At 40.3% G+C, this 18,194-nt stretch overlaps 1 protein-coding gene across 2 annotated transcripts; it reads right to left on the bottom strand.

The window, feature by feature from the left end:
* Positions 1-107: 107 nt before the first annotated feature.
* atp2a1 (ATPase sarcoplasmic/endoplasmic reticulum Ca2+ transporting 1) lies at positions 108-17,890 on the bottom strand. 2 transcript variants are annotated; one of them, XM_068336263.1, is made up of 26 exons: positions 17,769-17,890; positions 17,532-17,668; positions 16,525-16,542; positions 15,998-16,080; positions 13,075-13,179; positions 11,268-11,406; positions 10,373-10,453; positions 10,199-10,284; positions 9,917-10,072; positions 9,620-9,761; positions 8,014-8,180; positions 7,817-7,905; positions 7,614-7,716; positions 7,372-7,503; positions 6,445-6,570; positions 6,054-6,272; positions 5,822-5,933; positions 5,495-5,718; positions 5,145-5,365; positions 4,844-5,046; positions 4,576-4,661; positions 4,321-4,454; positions 3,448-3,565; positions 2,805-2,922; positions 2,215-2,258; positions 108-330 (listed from the first exon to the last, which is right to left on the bottom strand). In XM_068336263.1, the coding sequence occupies exons 2-25, from the start codon at positions 17,647-17,649 to the stop codon at positions 2,254-2,256; spliced, it is 2,985 nt and encodes a 994-aa protein (XP_068192364.1). In that variant the 5' UTR covers positions 17,650-17,668; positions 17,769-17,890; the 3' UTR covers positions 108-330; positions 2,215-2,253. The 2 variants fall into 2 exon arrangements, with proteins under 2 accessions (XP_068192364.1, XP_068192362.1); XM_068336261.1 differs by lacking the exon at positions 2,215-2,258 and having other exon boundaries at positions 109-330.
* Positions 17,891-18,194: the final 304 nt, after the last annotated feature.

Here is an 18,194-nt window from a genome sequence, read left to right as displayed (position 1 = left end):
CATGGTTGAACATCTATATATATATGAGGAGTAACCTGTATTCAAAAAATAAACCCCCCTTTTTTAAATACATATATTTTATTCTTAAAGAATAGAATCAACACAGAATAGTTTTAATAACTCACCAATATATTAAGTACATACACAGAAAAATATATTTTGCAGCTTTTTTGGTGTATTTTCAGATGGCTTGTCTGTTGTCTTTGTATTCATGCCTCTTGATGTTTCACGTTAATTGACTTCCAGCAGTTCTTTGTCAGTGGCAGCGCTCAGTCAGCTCTCCTTTCTCTTTCTCAGCTCTCTCCTGCTCTGTTGCACTTTAGACTTTTCCTGGATAGGAAAACAGATTTCTGTCAGTCTTCACTTGGTGTTGTGTGCTGGTGGCCATTTGTGTAATGCGCTATGTCAGGGAACAGTTTGGGGAATTCCAGTACTGGAGTTTTATTTGGCTATGTAAAAAGTATATGTAGAAATTTAGCCTATCTCTGTCTAAATACAAGATAACTTTCAGCACTTTTTAAATCCTACGATGATGATAATAATAATAATAATAATAATAGTAATAATAATAATAATAGTAATAATAATAATAATAATAGTAATAATAATGCAACAAGCGTAAAACACAAAATCATTGTATACTTACATAATAATATACAAAGATATATATCCATAAATTACACAACATATTGTTTATGATGCATATTAGTTATTTTAACTGGTACTGACAGGAAGATTCTTCTGCATCTGGACAGAGATAAATGTTTCCAGTATGGATCTCCCAAAATTATATCTTCAAATTTAAATTTTAGTCAGTTGTGTAAAATAGGCCGAATTAACTACACATTTTAATTATTTATTACAATATAATCTATGAAGTATAATACGAATTTAATAAAAATCGGTGAAGGAATGTGGATGGATGGATAAAAATCGTAGGACCTGGCGTACACCTGTGATTACCGATCACACTAACTCTCCTTAACTGACGCACACATAAAGCCTTGCTACAGCTCCACCTGGTGGTGACAAAGGAGTACGACACGCTACCGGTAAAAGCCACGATGGCAGAAAGCCTCACAGGGAAGTTTGGATGGCCACTCCAGACACAAACATCGACCAGGTAAGAAGTGCATTAAATTTCACGTCTTTATCTTGTTTAGACATGCATGAGAGCCTCATAAATTTTCAATGACGTGCAAATTTGAAATTTGACTAAAGTTAGCAACAGAAAGGATCTAAACTTGATGTACACTTATGTGTACAGAAGTATTTGTTTTTGTTAAAAATATTCGCACTTTAGCAAAAATATGTTTCTGAAAGCAGCTTATAGCTAACTGTGTGCAGCTGAATAGCTATAGGGTGTTAATGTCAAATAAAAGACCAAGTAAAGAGGCAAAGTTGTTTTTCATATTTTTTGTTTCCATTGTAATGTTCTGAAAAAAATTGTTTTTAAAATTGTATTTCTATGTATATACAGCGGTCAAGGAAAACAGTGATTCAGGGTTGAAAAAAAGAATTCACAATTAAGAAAGAGTGTCCATGTACTTGGACATAATTTGTCTCTGAAACTATATCAGGTCAAAACCATATGATTCTTAGTTTTACACTAATCTGGTTCCGATAAGCCCAAATACCAATGAGACATCAAAATATGAACTTGAGTCTTAATAAGTTTTAAATATGAATTTATCATGAAACCTCCCCATGTCATGACACCGTTAAGCTACAATCAACATTTTGAAGCCTTAGTTTTTAATTTCCTAATAGAGAACAATCAATTAATTGTTTTAGGGTTTCTTTTTCGCAAGTGTGTTTGTTACATAATACAAGATAATTCAATAATACCTGATAATGTTTAACTTTGTTAGCAAAATAGTCACATTCATGAAAGCATTGACAAAGTGTGCTCAACAGCATTTTCTAGTTTCTCTTCTCCGACACTACAAGCTGTTTGAAGCAATAAGCTAAAGAAACATCTTCTGACAAGCAGCTGTATGCAAGTTTAAGAACGAGCCTGGAATCAAATGTTAGACGACTACTGGTAGTTCATCACAGATGCATGGCTGTCAGAACTGATCACAGCGTCACTCAGGAGCCAAATGCATTAGTCCAGAAGGATTTACAAGACAGACATGAAGTCAGCAAGGCATGAAACTTCTAGATTTGCAAGATGCAGGATGCTTAAACCTTCAGCAGGAGTCAGTTGTATACCTTTTTGTTACAGGGGTATTGGAAGAGGGGGTAACAGGTTTAGGCTGATTATCAAGAGACGAAACAGTGAAAAAGATTATCCAAGGAAATAAAATTAGATAAATGCCATCAGAATTTTCAGTGATTTGAGGAAAGAGAGGTAACAATGTTTAAACTGTGTTGGAAAACAAGAAAAAGGAGGACAGGTTAAAAGACAGTAAAGGGCATTTAATTTTATGGGAGGAAAATCATTCTGTTAATCATTTATTCATGTAAAACAGACATACGACATTTGTGGCACAATATCAAGGTGAAATGTTAAATTAGAATGAAGTTTAAATATTTTAACAGGAGTCACCTGTACAAACCCAGTATCTTCTCATAGTAACAAAATTCTCATTCCATGTCATTACTCACCAACATGACCTACTTTCATTACAATATCAGTATTCGCCCCATTGGTGAGCTTCCATAATGATTTTAAGTTGCAGTAATTAATATAATATCTTCTGCTTCCGACAGTTATATTATGGTAAGATCACATCCATGTTTTGTATACTGTACTCATTTTAAAATGTACGGATAGAATGAAGCACACACGCTGAACTTACCCTCCAGATATGTACGAGCTACAAATTTCAGAACCTCGTCGATGAGGATAACGGGGAAAGAGAGCTTCAGCACCATAATCCATTGTTCTGTATTCAAGTGGGTGAGTTTGAAGATCATCTGCGGACAAGAGCAACACTATGTTAAAGCTGCCAAAGCAGATAAATGATCACTGCTAAGACAACAACAACAGCAACAACAACAACAACAACAACAACAACAACAACAACAACAACAAAACAGCCAATTGTGGGAGTATTATTAATATTAGCATTCAGATGATTTGTAATATCAAGTCCAGTTCATTTAAGTCGTACATGTTATTTCATTTGTAGAATCAGCTGGAGATCAGTGACCTTATGAATTTGAATTTAATTGCTTTGGCTATCACGTTTACCCTAAATATTCTTCACTGGGAATATTTACCCAGAAATGAAGTGAACACAAAGCAAAAGAAAAAGTGTTATCTCAACACAACAACACAGTGTTAGGCCTTTTGAGACTCTGCAGCCGGTTTGATCGTGTGCCTCTTCTAATGCCACCTCTGTTAGTAATCTGGGGATATTGTAAGTATTAAAAGCAACAAGAGGGCGGTGTGTGAAGTGTGTGAGGTAGGAGCACAGGGAAGCAGGAGGGCAGACTCACGGGCAGGGGGTCGACGTAGATGATCATGAAGTGAAGGGACATGGAGAGGGTCATGGCGCCCACCAGCCAGCAGTTGCTCCAGGGGGGCATGCGCAGCAGGGACTGGTTCTCAGACAAGCTGGGAGGGGGGGGGGATGAATGTGGAGGCGGAGGGGAACGTTAATGTAGAAATGTGTGAGGGCATAGGAAAGACTGTATGTTGAGGTGAATGTTGAAAATACAAACAGTAGAAAAGAGTGTGAAGAATACATTTAGCAGATGAGCCCTTACAATTATGTGGTAAATGCGGAAGTAAAACTTCCAAGGAAAGTCTTCAAAATAATGTTATTTAAATTCTGTTTGTGTTCTGAAGACAGAACAAGTACGGAAAAGCTGTAAATGTGTTGACAAGTAATGGGTTGTGTTTTGGCTTGCATTGGTTTCTTTGAATGTTTGTCATGAACTTACGAGACTTTTCTGTGGAGGTAGGTTTTGGCCAAGGTTTTTATTGGTGAAATGGATCATCGTCTGGACCAAAAATCAGAGCTCAAAGAAGAACTCTTTGCCAACATTGATGAGGAATTGTTTTTCTTGAATTAAATTATGATTCCAATCCAATTATAAAGTCTAGCAAACTGGGACAAACAGTCATGACACAACAGCTTTTAGGTTTTAGGAAGTGAAAATGTGCAAACACAGCTACCTGGAAGAGGTTTGTGCTCTCTAACTGTTGTCTGTTTAGATTCACGTTTCATTTTTTAACTATGACTGACAAGAGTAGATAAGAAACAAGAAATCTATGCACCAGTATTTGAAATACATGAAACATTTTACTTTCTTTCATTCCACCATGGGATAGACTATGACCTATTTGGATCAACAGTGTAGTCAGACCTGTTCAGAGCATTGCACATCTCGATGGTGACCAGCACAGACAGAGCCATGGTCATTGGAGGAGCGGCCTCAAACACCTCACAGTGGATCCCATCAAAGTCCACGTTGTCCTCGCTGCACTGCATGAAGTGTGACTGACCGGGAAATGAAAACAGATGATTTCTTACTTGTAGGAGAATAATATGATTCTAATTGAAGGTTTTTTTGTGACATAGATGCATAATCTTTAGGGAAAGGACAGCGTAGAAAACCAACCAGCTGGTGGAAGGTGACCAGAGGACCTTCTTCACAGTACAGGAACCACCAGGCAGCAGCTGCCACGGTAGCAGCACCAACGTAACCTGGAAGACATATCATCACACTGAATAAGATGGAAACTGCATTGAACAGGTTTTTCTTCAGTAGAAAGAGATGTGAAACACTTCGTATGAGAATAAGGCGTAACGGATCATCTTTAACTGCACTAAAACTTCAGTGGATGACATGAACAGAGTGAGAAAGTGAGAACAGGAATGTCTTGTACCTCCGATGGCCAAGTATCTGAAGAAGAGCCAGCCAGAGATTAGGGGCTCTTTGGGGGAGCGGGGAGCTTTGCCCATGATGTCCAGGTCGGGGGGGTTGAAGCCCAGCGCAGTGGCAGGCAGACCATCAGTCACGAGATTGACCCAGAGTAGCTGGACGGGGATCAGGGCCTCGGGCAGACCCAGGGCGGCTGTCAGGAAGATACTGAAGGAAACGAATGCATTAGGTTGGACACCCTCCCTCCTCTTGTCTCTCTCGTATTAAGCAAAGATTTTTGTCTCAGTCTAAATAAGTCAACTCACCAGACAACTTCCCCGACGTTGGAGGAGATGAGGTAGCGGATGAACTGCTTCATGTTGTTGTAAATGGCTCTGCCTTCCTCAACTGCGGATACAATGGAAGCAAAGTTGTCGTCGGCGAGGACCATCTCGGAGGCTGACTTGGCAACGGCAGTGCCAGAGCCCATGGCGATGCCAATCTCTGCCTTCTTCAAGGCAGGGGCATCATTCACTCCGTCACCAGTCTTTGTGAAGGGTGGAGGTTTTATGTAGAGGAGTAAATTATTAAACTCAGATAATTCATCATTTACTATTTATGTTACAAGAAGTTCTGTTTGATGTTAAAACAGAAAAGCTTGAGTAATTCTCCTCACCATGGCAGTAATCTCATCAAAGCCTTGTAGGAACTCAACAATCTTAGACTTATGGGACGGCTCCACTCTGGCAAAGCAGCACCCCTCTTGGACGGCTTTCTTCTGATCGTATGAAGAAAGATCATCAAATTCACGTCCGGTGAAGGCTTTTCCAGTGACATCGTCATCCTCAGCAAAGATGCCAATGCGACGGCAGATTGCCACTGCTGTGCCTTTGTTGTCGCCTGCGGGGAGGGAATGGAAGTTCTCATCAGTTGTATCAAGTGCTGATCAGTGACTTTCTTTACAAAGACTAATGAAACTACGGAGTTTAATTTGCGCACCAACCTGTGATCATGATGACACGAATGCCAGCAGCCCTGCAGAGCTCAATGGAACTCATGACTTCCTTACGAGGAGGGTCCAGCATACCAACACAGCCCACAAAGGTCAAGTCAGTCTGGATGAAAAAGTTAACAAAGTTCAACTGGAGTTAAAAAAAAAGCTTTTCAGACAAATTCATGCAGTTTATAATGAATTTGTGATCAAATGAAAATAACTTATTTTAGTACTCAGTCACCTCATAGTCTGCAAACTTGGTGGAGTCCTCCAGGTTCATCTCCTCCTTCCTAAGAGGGGTGTCACAAGTGGCCAGTGCCAAACAACGGAGTGTATCACGCCCAGTGCCCCACTCTTTGATTACAGACATGATGTGATCTTTGACAGGACCAGTCAGAGGCACACGGGAGGTGCCAACACGAATATAGGCACAACGGTCAATGACACCTTCTGGAGCACCCTGATGACACAGTAAATGAGACACAACTTTATCACTGACATACAGTACAGTATGTGTAATATTTGAGTTATCATTTGATTTAATATGTACTCTACTCAGCATTCATTTGCCACTGCTGTATTTACATTTATGTTCTGTTGTGTGTTTTGTATGCCTTGGATTACATTCTCACTTTAACAAACATTTTGCTTCCCACTGGGGCTTTGGCCGACTTGGCAGGAGAGCAATAAACCGACATGGACTTCCTGTCTCTGGAGAACTCCAGTGTGAACTCCTTCTTCATGAGCTGCTTGATTACCTTTTAGAAAACAAAAGAGAGGAAGTTGAACTAGCAGTAAAATAAAAGAAACTCAAGGCTGTGTTACAGTGTTATGAAAAAGTTTGGGCACCCCTTGTCAATTTTCTAGATTCCACCTTTAACACATTTAAGAAAAAATATTGTCATTAAGGTTTTATTCCATCAAACAACAGTTGTAACAAACAGAACAAAGTTATCATTTATTACTGCGTGTTTCTGGCACCCTGATGAATGGACATCGTGTTTTTAGTTTGCACCCATTGCTGAATGAAATCTTGGACACCTAAAGGAGACATTTGTAAGATGTAGCAAGAAGCTACAGTTAGCTGAGTTAATTGTGGAGCTTGTGACCCATAGTTGACTGTAAATAATTTAAATTGATTTGTGACATGCAATGTACTGTATGAATTTGGTTGACAATGTGCTGCAATGAGAGAGATGTTGTTGATCTAGGGGACCGGAACCTTACAAGCCAATGGCTTCTACCCGTCAACCCTTTTTTTTCTTTTCGAATGTTGTTGCTGATGTTCCAACACTGATGAAAGTGAAATCTGTTGTAATAATATGTCTACAAAGAAAGAAAATAAACTGAAAAAAAAGTTTCCTCAATGATGATACTGGATAAGAATCTGATTTAAAAAAATACTCCATGTCAGCTACATGCCTGAGGGAAATAGTAATAAATTTTGTAATATACTAATTTATGTATTGTATTATAATACCGTTTATGTACTTCATAGTTAATATAATCTAATAATTTGGGAAAAACATGACACAGTATTGACTTTTTTGTGGACTTACTGCAGAGCATGCATTCGCCCTTTCCACCTTGGAGAGGCCACGCACTTCCGTGTTAAACACATTCATCTTCTCCACCAAACAGCACAGGGCTGTTTCTGTGGCTTCACCCACTTTCTCATAAATACCTTTGGACTGCATCACAGAGAAATACATAAAGAACAAAAGACACATTTTGAATTGCCAGTGTTCCACAAGTTACATTATATGTAGACAACACTAAACATCGTGAATATGCTGCAAACCTCATTGTAGTCCAGAGAGGAGTCATTGCACAAAGCACAGATGGTAGCCAGTTCAACCAGTCCGTCATACTGGCCACATTTTACAGATGAACCAAGTCTTGTACTGGAGAAAGATATTTGACGAAAGTCAAGAAACTGTATAAAGAAAGTATTTCTCTGTGTTCCAACTTATTACATTAATATTTAACTCTTATTATACTTACACTTCTCCCTCTGGAGTGTACTTGGATCCTGAGATGTCAAACTGTCCAAGTGAAACACTCTCGCCTTCAACTTTATCGATGATGAACATCTGCGTATAAATATGACAAAAGTACATCAAATCCGCTTTTTTTGTGTTGTAAGAAAATCTTCTCATAGTTATGCTGGAATAACTTCAAACCTGTCAATCTGAGCCTACCTTAGTCACACACATCTGGTTGGTGGTTAGGGTGCCAGTTTTGTCCGAGCAGATAACAGAGGTGCATCCCAGGGTCTCCACAGAGGGCAGGCTCCTGACAATGGCATTCTTCTTGGCCATACGACGAGTTCCCAAAGCCAGGCAGGTGGTGATCACAGCTGGAAGTCCTGCAATCAACAGAAAAGGAGATGAGGCACTAGAAGAGCAATTGAATAACATACTCAGCCACTGCTTTAAATCTGGAGAAAAAAACGAAATGTGGACAAAAACTTAATCCTCCTTGTGTGAAATGAATAAAAACAAAAAAGTAAAAGCAAAAAGAAATAATAAGTTATAAATGATGACACGCCCATGCCAAAAAAATCTATCCTAAATATCCTAAATAGAATATTGTTTAAATGTGTGTTTAAATGGTTCAAATTCCAAGTGTGTCTATAAATTATGAGGCAGTTAATCCAAAAAATGATCATAGTGAACAATCTGGATTGCTAGTAAATACATTGAGATATTTGTGGCAAGAGTGCCCAACCCATCTGATATAACCGGGGACCCCACCATCACTGGGCAGAGTGACAGCAGCGGTGGTCCCTTCACACATCAGCTGGCACAAATACAGGCTGCTGCATAGCTTTCAGGGAGCTTTGTGGTCAGATGCTTGGCAAGCATCATCTCTGACAAGTTCTGGAGCTTGTCCAGTGTAGTGACATTATGGTGGCATCTGGGCCTGCAGATGATGTTGTCCTGTTGGCATCATCAGACTGTGGCCTATGATGAGCACTGGCACAGTTTACAGCTGACTGTGTGGTGGCTGTTAGAGAAGTCCTCCGAATGTAATACGGGTTCTGTCTCAGAACAGGTGGCAAAACATTGCTGCTTTAAGTGTTCAGTGTTGGCTTGACCATTTCATGGTTCTAATCATTCTTAAGGGCAGATCAGACAGATAGCAGCACATAGGACATCTGTGCTTTGTGCTGTTTGCCACTGAATCCACAGAAAAAAGTGAATAAAATCATCAACAAAATCAGAAAAAATGGAACCATAATAGCATGAAAAGATCAACTTGACAAAGCCCAAGAATATTCCCCTAATGTAGAATTTCCCTTCCATCACATTGTCTGAAATAACATCAAAATCAATTCAGCAGATATACGTACATATGGCTAACAAACACTCATCTTGATTCAACCTCAAGTAGACATGATTTTCAGATGATTGGTAAGATCCCTTTAATTAATTCCATACCGATAGATAGATCAAACTCATATTTTTCAGCCCCATTCAACCCAGCCTCAAATGACCTAACTTGAGGCTGTGTTGAATTTCAAATCATTTTTAATTCTTTTGTTTTCCTTAAGTGGAGACAAAAAAAAGTTTGCATGCTATTTTGTTTATATTTCATATTTCTTATGTAATGTAACGTCCCCAGATCTGTGAACAAACAAAGCAAAACTCCTTTTTAATAAACTGTACAACATTGTATAATGCTTTGCACATTCATGAGTCAATAGCCTGGATTTTAATCGTCTACACTAGTAGATGCAGCATCATATACATGAGGTACATACTGTAATATACTTCTGAGAAACCTTTTAAGCCAGGGGCTTACCTTCAGGGATGGCAGCCACTGCCAGCGCCACAGCAATCTTGAAATAGTAGATTGCACCACGGATCCAAGAGCCTCCGTGGACAGGGTCATTGAAGTGGCCAATGTTGATTATCCACACAGCCACACATATGAGGGAGATGACCTGGAGGGCAGACAGTGAGAGGCACATATGAGACCTTAAAGCTTTGCTTCATATGAACAAATTTCCACTCATTTATTTATAGCATTATGAGGTTTAAAGTGTTTTCAAGATGAATAAACACTAGAAACAGGTTCAGAAATCCTTTTCATATCCACCTTGGAGAGCTGTTCCCCAAACTCATCCAGTTTCTGCTGCAGAGGAGTCTTCTCCTGTTCTGTGGCGGCCATCTGGTCTCGGATCTTCCCGATCTCAGTGGAGACGCCGGTTGCAACAGCAATACCCGTGGCTTTTCCAGCGGCGATATTTGTGCCCTAGAGAGTGTTTTAAGAAAGTAGCATAGCTGCTTTGCATTCAGTTTGTCAGTCATGCCAGGGGTTTGACTAAATGGAACAGAGCCACGATTCTCTCAAAGGTTTAAGCGAAGGAGCAGGACTCACAGAGAAGAGCATGTTCTTCTTGTCCTGGTTGACGGCTCGGGGGTCCGGGACGGCATCAGTGTGTTTGATGACACTGACAGACTCACCTATCAGAGACACAGGGTTTGGGTGGGAAAGTGGTCATGGAAGAAACCTTTCTTTGTTTGTGTATTTGTTCTGTGAGACTATACCCACCGGTAAGAATGGACTGGTCCACTCGCAGAGTGGTAGACTTGATGGAGATGATTCTGATGTCAGCTGGGACTTTGTCACCAACTAGTGTCCACAAAAACACCACCATGTGAATCACACCAAAAAGAGTCAGACACACTTAGCTCTTTGCTCTAAAGGATTGTTTCGTCAGATTTAAAAACAGCTTCTGTTCACAGTGCAGCTCCTATCAGTCTGACTGCAGCATTATAGCAGGGGGGGATGAAGGGAGAATCAGGGAAGGGGGCGCATGGCTGATTGACTGGATTTAGCACTCTGGATGGATAGTGTTGTTGTTGAAAGATGAAACCACAGCCAGTGATGGAGAGATGGAGAGAGAAACGGAGAGAGAGAGAGAGAGAGAGAGAGAGAGAGAGAGAGAGAGAGAGAGAGAGAGAGAGAGAGAGAGAGAGACCTTGGAGAGATCATAAAATGCAAAGAACAGGTGCAGAGCAAACAGAGAGAGAGGAGTACGTCTGGCCATCGATATTTAGTGTATTTACACTCAAGCTTGGCTTTTTTCTTCTGACAAGTTCCTTCAGCCCCTCTACACCCATCTGTTCTGAGGCTGCCTTAAAAGGGCTCACATTCATTCCCAAGGACATCATGGAGGCTCGTACTCTCTGTCTTCTGGCCTATGTCTCAGTGTGTTGGCCTTGTCCTTTAACCGTATACTGCTAAAGATTTATGAAAAAAATCAGGATTTCTTGCTTGCCGTCTGTTTTACTCTAGGGATTTTAACCACATCAAATCAATTCTGTGTCTCCGATGCAGGAAGAATACAGTCGTTCTGACTGGTCAAACATTTATTTGGGGGGGGTTAAAAGGACTTAGACTGCAAAGCAGTTTAAAAAACTTATTCCAGTGTTTGAAATCATACCGGAAACTTCTACCACATCACCCGGAACAATCTCCCTGGCCTTGATTCTCTGCACACTCTTCCTGTCCGCCCGGTAAACTTTCCCCATCTCAGGCTCATACTCCTTCAGAGCCTCAATGGCACTCTCTGCATTGCGTTCCTGTTAAAAAAAAAGAAATAAACAATACCAAATAAACAAAAAACAAGAAAAAATAAGCAAAACAAGAAATATTGCATTAACCATTTTCATTTTTATGTTCTGATCTCTAATGATTCAAGATGGTAAAGTCAGCACTGACTGTCTCTACATTTTATTCCCATCCCTGAGAACTGTTACTAAATGTAACTCAATGTAATGTAAAATAAATGTAACCATTCCTTAATATGAAATAACTCCAAATTTATTACTGATTCAAGTTACAAACATTAAAGTTGCACAGAAAAAATATGTTTGCTTGTTGCTTTGTTGTAACATAAATCCTATTATAAGTCGTTTTATAACTTTTGTGTCGATGGTAAAATAGGCTTAGTTACTGCATTGTGGGAGATGTAGTTTTTTGTCAAAGCACACTTTTGACCTATTTATTTTTAGACACTCTGACCATTTATGCTCTCGCGGGCCACATAAAATGATGCGGCGGGCCACATCTGGCCCCCGGTCTTAAGTTTGACACATGTGTACTACATCATCTAATTGAACGCCACTGCTTTAATCAGTTAAAGTAACTAATATGACCCTTAAGTGAAACAACAGACTGTGGTTTTCCTTCAGGAAGGCTGATTTAAAGAGGATTTTGAAGGCCAGAATACCAAAATGAGCAGTAGGGAAATAACACTTGCAGTTCCTTATATCCAAAAGAACAAAACAGATTTCACAATCCTCAAAAACACAAAGGATGCAGGATGAAATTTGTGTACCACACAGTCGTAGTAATAGTCGATTCTTTCTCACACACAGGAACCACAAGTGACCAGTTTCTCAGAGAAACTTCGAATGGCTCACAAGGGCCAACTATTAGGCAAAGTTCATTTGCCTTTCCCTGTTTTCTTCTGGACCCTCGTTGTTCATCCATTAATGCAGACGATGAACAGACGAACACATGATTGATGGGATGATGGATAAAATGGATAAATCCTCTCAGCACCAAATGTGTTTTCTGAGGTGTCTGAAGTATGGACAGCAGGTTGATCAGAGAGGTCAAACATCTTGATGTGCAATCGCTCTGTGATTTCTTCCAAGGCTGCCCTCGACTGCCTCAATGTGTAAAGCCCGACTTATGCCCACTACCCTCCCTCTCTCTATTCTCAACCAAACCCCCCCCATGTGTGAATCCTTGTGCATAGTTTCCAAATGACTGCTACAGGGTTGATATGAGCCCCCTACCACAGACAGACACAAAATGCCCGTGGTAACCTGATCATCCCTCTGTATTTTTACTGTGGATTGCGCAGTGTGGATCGTAACAAAGAGGCGTGCAGTTTGAGACTTCAAGGCAGGACCGGTCCCAGTCCAGCACGGCCCCTCTCCCCTTATATCTCTGCTCAGCCTCTTCGGCTTAACCCTCCAACCTATTCACCTCCTGCTGACGTCAGACCACTCTTTCTGGATTCCCTTGAACTTTCGGCTCTCGGCATCGGCTGTGGAAGGAGTGTGCCTCGCTGTAGAGGACATGGGCTTCGACCTGAGCTGGTCGCCACCGTGTGTGATTTATGGTGTGCGAACATTGCTAAGTATAAGAGTCTATTTAGGTGTGTGTAAAAGACAGCATTCAGGGGTAGGTATGTGTCCTTGAGATTGCAATTATTTCTTTGAGCAAGTGTCACTGACCTGCCACACTCCAACAACAGCATTTGCAATGAGGATGAGGAGGATGACGAAGGGCTCAACAAAGGCTGTGACCGTTTCTTCACCTTCCTCAAACATGGCCAGCACCTTAGAGAGACACATCGTACATATCAAACTGAGAATCGCATATATTTAAAATGACTTTTGTCCCATTAAAAAAAATGTTCCCTTTCCCTGGTGAAAACATTTTAGTTCTTATATGTTAGATGCGGTTTCTGCAGATTAGAACTACAAAACAGTTATGTTTCACAATAAATCAGCTATGTGATTAAGTTACGTGATTAAAAATGACAAATCTTCATACTTGATCCATAGATAACAGCAAATGTTTCACAGTTAATTAAATTGAATTAATTTATTTTGATGTTTTCCTCCACTGATAATTTAATATGAATTGTGGTTGAAGTTGAAATGGGAAATGAGGACTTAAAGATAGCCGCACAGATCACTCAGGTCTCCTCATACACATGACGAACTTGTAAAAACTTTTGAAACTTTTCTCCTTAATCGCTCTTTCAGAAGTATGACATTACAAATCATGCCTGCATCATTCAACAATTCTTTGAAGTCTGTGAAGAAGATTCAACAATTAGCCGATCAATCAGACACAGCTAAAACTGATTGATTGTTGTTCATTATCCCACATATAATGGTTTTTGGTCTGCATTGCGATGAGTCCACAGTAAATTAATGCGTATTGTGTGTTCTGGACAGCTGGTTGAATGATGATTCAGTTATTGATGTAATTTGTTCCACTCCTGAAAAGAAGTTTTTGCCATTTTCTCTAATTGATCTTTTTTAAAAATCCCCATTCAAGAATCTCATGAAAATAATATTCGTCTGGACTTGAAAATTGCGTGACTGTACGTGTCCTCGGGTTGAAGAGCTTGATTAACAATATTCTCCCATTCGAGTTTTGCAGTTTTGCTATCATTAATCCTGTTCTAATTTGCTTTTCATAACTTTTGTCTTCAAGTTTGTATTGCACCTGCTGCTCAGGAAAACATAAAATAGCCACAGACAGAAGCTATTTATGACAGGTATGAAACCATTATTGGATCGAATGTCACTTATGTCATTCTATGTGTGAAATCTTTACATGTGACTACTTTCCGTACCCATACACTAACACGTGTGAGCCCTTGTGAGCGGAGGGTTCCATGTTACTACCATAGATCTGTTTCGGAAAGGCTTTGTGTTGACATTGACACAGATTAGCTGCAGGTCAGCAGAGCACACCGCTAAACACAGAGAGCAGAGAAAAAGTCCCATCCCTCTCTTTTCTCTCTGAGTCACAACCTGCCATGTTTTTTGTTTGCCTGCTTTTCCTCTCCTATTTTTTTTTCTCTCACCTTTTCATTAGCGTCTCGCTCTCCCCTCACCATGCTTCCCCTCAAAGACTCAATCGATCTCCAGAATGGGCGTCAGAGCCTGTCAACACGTTGCGATGGCAGGACATTCCTCCGAGTATGAATAGGGTGACCATGTATTTCTAGTATTTAGTGTTCTCTCTTTTAGAAACCGTATATGACTCAGAGAATATTGCTCCTGTTTGTCATTGTAACAAACAATACCATTGTGCAACCCAATCCCCTACGTCCCCCACCCTTCCTTCTGTCTTTCACTCTCTTCTGCTTCTGCAAGCTATCCCTCGTTCCTTCCATCTCTGACCTTTGTCCAAGGATATCGTTTCTCGTCCTGGCTTGAAACTTTCTTTAAATAAAGCTGTAGCCATGCACACACACACACACAGTCAGACACTTTCTGTCTTCCTCTTTGTCTTGCTGCCTATTTTACACACACATACACGCACGCACGCACACACACACACACTCACACACACACAAACACACACACACACACACACACACACACACACACACACACACACACACACACACACACACACACACACACACACACACACACACACACACACACACACACACACACACACACACACAGTTCACAGGCCTTCTAAGGCCATAGTGACAGCTGTGCAAGAGGGAGATCAAGGATTAAGACAATGTGTCCAGCCTACTCTCCTCTACAAAACTGTTTTGGAGGGAGCAACACACGAGGGAGACGGGGGGGGGGGGGGGGTTCCTAGCACAAATGAGAACGAGGACATGTAATTTAATAAATCACTGATATATGCACTCCGTTGGGCAGGTTGAGTGTGGGAGTCTTGAAGTAAACAGAAAAAGGGTCAGAGAAGATGCAACTCAGATCTTCTCACATTCTTTGAAGAGAAAACTTTATGAAGGGAAATGCATGTAATCATATGTTCTCTTATTATCTTTTGGCATTCCGACGAGTGTACGTTGTTTACAAACCTTTTTAACCTATATATGATTATGCTTCCTTTTACAAGCTTTTCCTGAATTGGTATCTTGTTTGGACATTTATGATCCCTTAATCTAATTCTAGCCATTTGATTTATGGAGCTTGTTATGGATGATTGGGAGTCAGTTTATAAAATGATTCTTAATTGAAACACGTTTTATTAATGTATGTTGAATATATCATGTTCTTCTCCTTTCGCCTTTCCCCTTCAAGGGTTGCAACAGCGAATCAGTAGCCTCCTTCTAACCCTGTCTTAAAGAAGAAAAACATTTGCTCCAAATTTCTCGTAATCGAAGAATGGAATCATGGCTTTTTAAGAGATTATGCCTGTCTTTAAGGGAAAATTAAATCTTGCCTGGGATTTCTTTTCATTTTCAGGAAAGAATGTTTGGATTAAGATAGAGGATTTTTGAAGGGCAAAATACAAGTGAAGCATATAATAAATAGCCTTTTGACATTATCTTTAGATAAATCTTTAGATAAACTTTTCTCTTCATCTACCTATTGTGTACCTTAGTGGTATTCTTTGTCATGTGAAAGAAAATGTCAGCAAACTCACAAAAGAGATACAGGCAGCCAGCAGTAAAATTCTGACCAACAAGTCCTCAAACTGTTCAACCACCAACTCCCAGATGGTTTTTCCTGTTAAAGAAACAGATGATATAAACATATTACTATATAATGTTATGACATAATCTGAATAATGCATGTGAGCATGCAAATACATTAGATTAGTAGGAAGGAGGGTGATTGTGATGATGTCAAGGGTAAATCTTATATATATTGCATTTTTTATTCAAGCTGAAATAATGTGGTTGATGGGTGCAAACGTTGAAATGCTAGTTATAGAAATCACAAGCTCCAAAAAAAGCTGATTCTCAAAGCTGAATTTATTGTGTGAACATATTAGATGTGGTTAAGTTCCTGTGGCACGTGAGTTGGGACTGAGCATGAAGCTAGTGATGGGGATTTAATCAATGGTTTGTCATCACGACACGGGAAGTGAGGGTAACAGGTGTGCACCGTTGGCAGAAAGTTAAAAGACGTAACAGGGCATGTGATTAAAAAAAAAACATGTGAACTCACCCTCCTCTGCTGGCAGCTCTGTGGGTGAGGAAGGATAAACAGTAGTAATCAATAATTTATATAATAAATACATTGTATAAAAAATAAATATGTTAAATATAATAAAACAATACTATTGCTTTCAGTACAGCAAGTCAGTGAAGGTCTGATCCATAAGGAATGTTCACGAATGACAACACAACAAAGCAAACATCAAGTTTCAAGAAGCTTGTCCTGCTGTCAGTTTTCATGTCCAGTAATCAGAATTATTCTCTTAATCTTATTTACTGTTTGTTCCAGCATCCATTTGTCACCAAATACAGAGTCAACACATTGAACATGATGTGATGTAACAGTAGCAAGCTCTTAATACTGCAGGAAGTGTCAAGGAAAAGATGCTTATTTACTTTATAGTTTGGGTTCAGGTTTTCTGTTATGTGACAAGTTTAGGCTGTTTTCATAACTTTTTCATATGTTGTAGATGGAAAAGTCTACATGCCCTATTGTTAATGTTATTAATTTCCCCTGAGCTTCCCCTGCCAAGACGGGTTTGAACATCTAATAGGATAGGAGAGTGATTTTTAAAAAAAACTGCACTCCAGGCCAACTTCAAGGCCTTATTTGGCTTTTTTCCATGCTTTCCTTTAGTGGACGAGGTGACGCTCAGATGCAGATGGAAAAAATAAAAAAGTTGACCTTGAATTGCTCCTAAAGTCAAGAATGAACCATCATCCTTCAACCCGGCCCGACTGTCACACGTGAAACTCTGATCAGCTGCTCCACAAACGTAACAACAGTTCCCTCAATCAGACCATCACCAAAAACTCACAGAGAATCCATCTCTCCTCCTCCAGCTCCTCTGTCTTCTCCCATCAGTGTCTCTTCAAGATAATTGATCTTATTCAACACCACAATTAAGCAATACATTTATGTTCCTCCTCCTGGAACTTCCGATTCATCCATCCATCCATCCATTAATCCATTAATCCATCCATTCATCCATCCATCGTTTTCTCTTTCTCCCTCACCATTGAAGCCATACTTGTTCAGGTTCTTCTTAACCTGCTCAGGTGAGAGACCGGTGTCTTCAGTTACGCCAAAGTAGGACAGGACATCCTCTGAGTCTTTGGTGTGTGCGTTCTCCATCCTCGCTGAAATGGAGAGACTTCAGGACAGAAGGATAAAAAACAAACATTCACATCAGTCTGAGAAGTCCAGCTGGCCTGACACTGAACCTTAAAACATTGGCAGCTATGTTCACCCACCACTTTCTTCAAGTGTGAGATTGGGATTAAAACCTGGCAACCCCCCTGTGTTCACACTCGCTGTCTCTTTACCCCCTCTCTCTCTCTCTGGGCTGTTACTCTCCTCTCGGAGCCCCGGACTGACAGAAAGTGCAACCCAGCAAACAGTTCCGAAAAGTTTTATAGAGTTGAAAAAGCAGCTCCATTGGTGAGAGCTCACCATGCACTCATCACTCATTGGCTGAGAACGTCACAAATAGGTGGGCAGGGATGGTCCTGTGGTAAAGAAAGGGCTGCAGGAGGGTTGAATGGGGAAGGGAAACAGCTGCAGATGAGGGTGCTACCCGGCAAGCTGTAAATAATGTACACTGAGGGGAAGGCATGGTCAGGCTAATTAGAGGGGGCAACATAAAGGATGAGAAGAAGGGGACATCGACTCATGACACT

The sequence above is a fragment of the Antennarius striatus genome, chromosome 16, assembly GCF_040054535.1.
Source record: "Antennarius striatus isolate MH-2024 chromosome 16, ASM4005453v1, whole genome shotgun sequence".
In the NCBI taxonomy this organism is placed as follows: Eukaryota; Metazoa; Chordata; class Actinopteri; order Lophiiformes; family Antennariidae; genus Antennarius; species Antennarius striatus.
The sequence above is the reverse complement of the archived record's forward strand: the minus strand, read 5'-3'. Positions and strand labels throughout refer to the sequence as shown.

Coding starts and splice junctions, on each gene's coding strand:
- atp2a1 (XM_068336261.1), bottom strand. CDS start 17,649: ATGGAGAACGCACACACCAAAGACTCAGAGGATGTCCTGTCCTACTTT. Junction 7,906..8,013: donor ACCAGATGTGTGTGACTAAG/GTAGGCTCAGAT, acceptor ATTTATACGCAG/ATGTTCATCATCGATAAAGT. Junction 5,719..5,821: donor TCGTGTCATCATGATCACAG/GTTGGTGCGCAA, acceptor CCCTCCCCGCAG/GCGACAACAAAGGCACAGCA.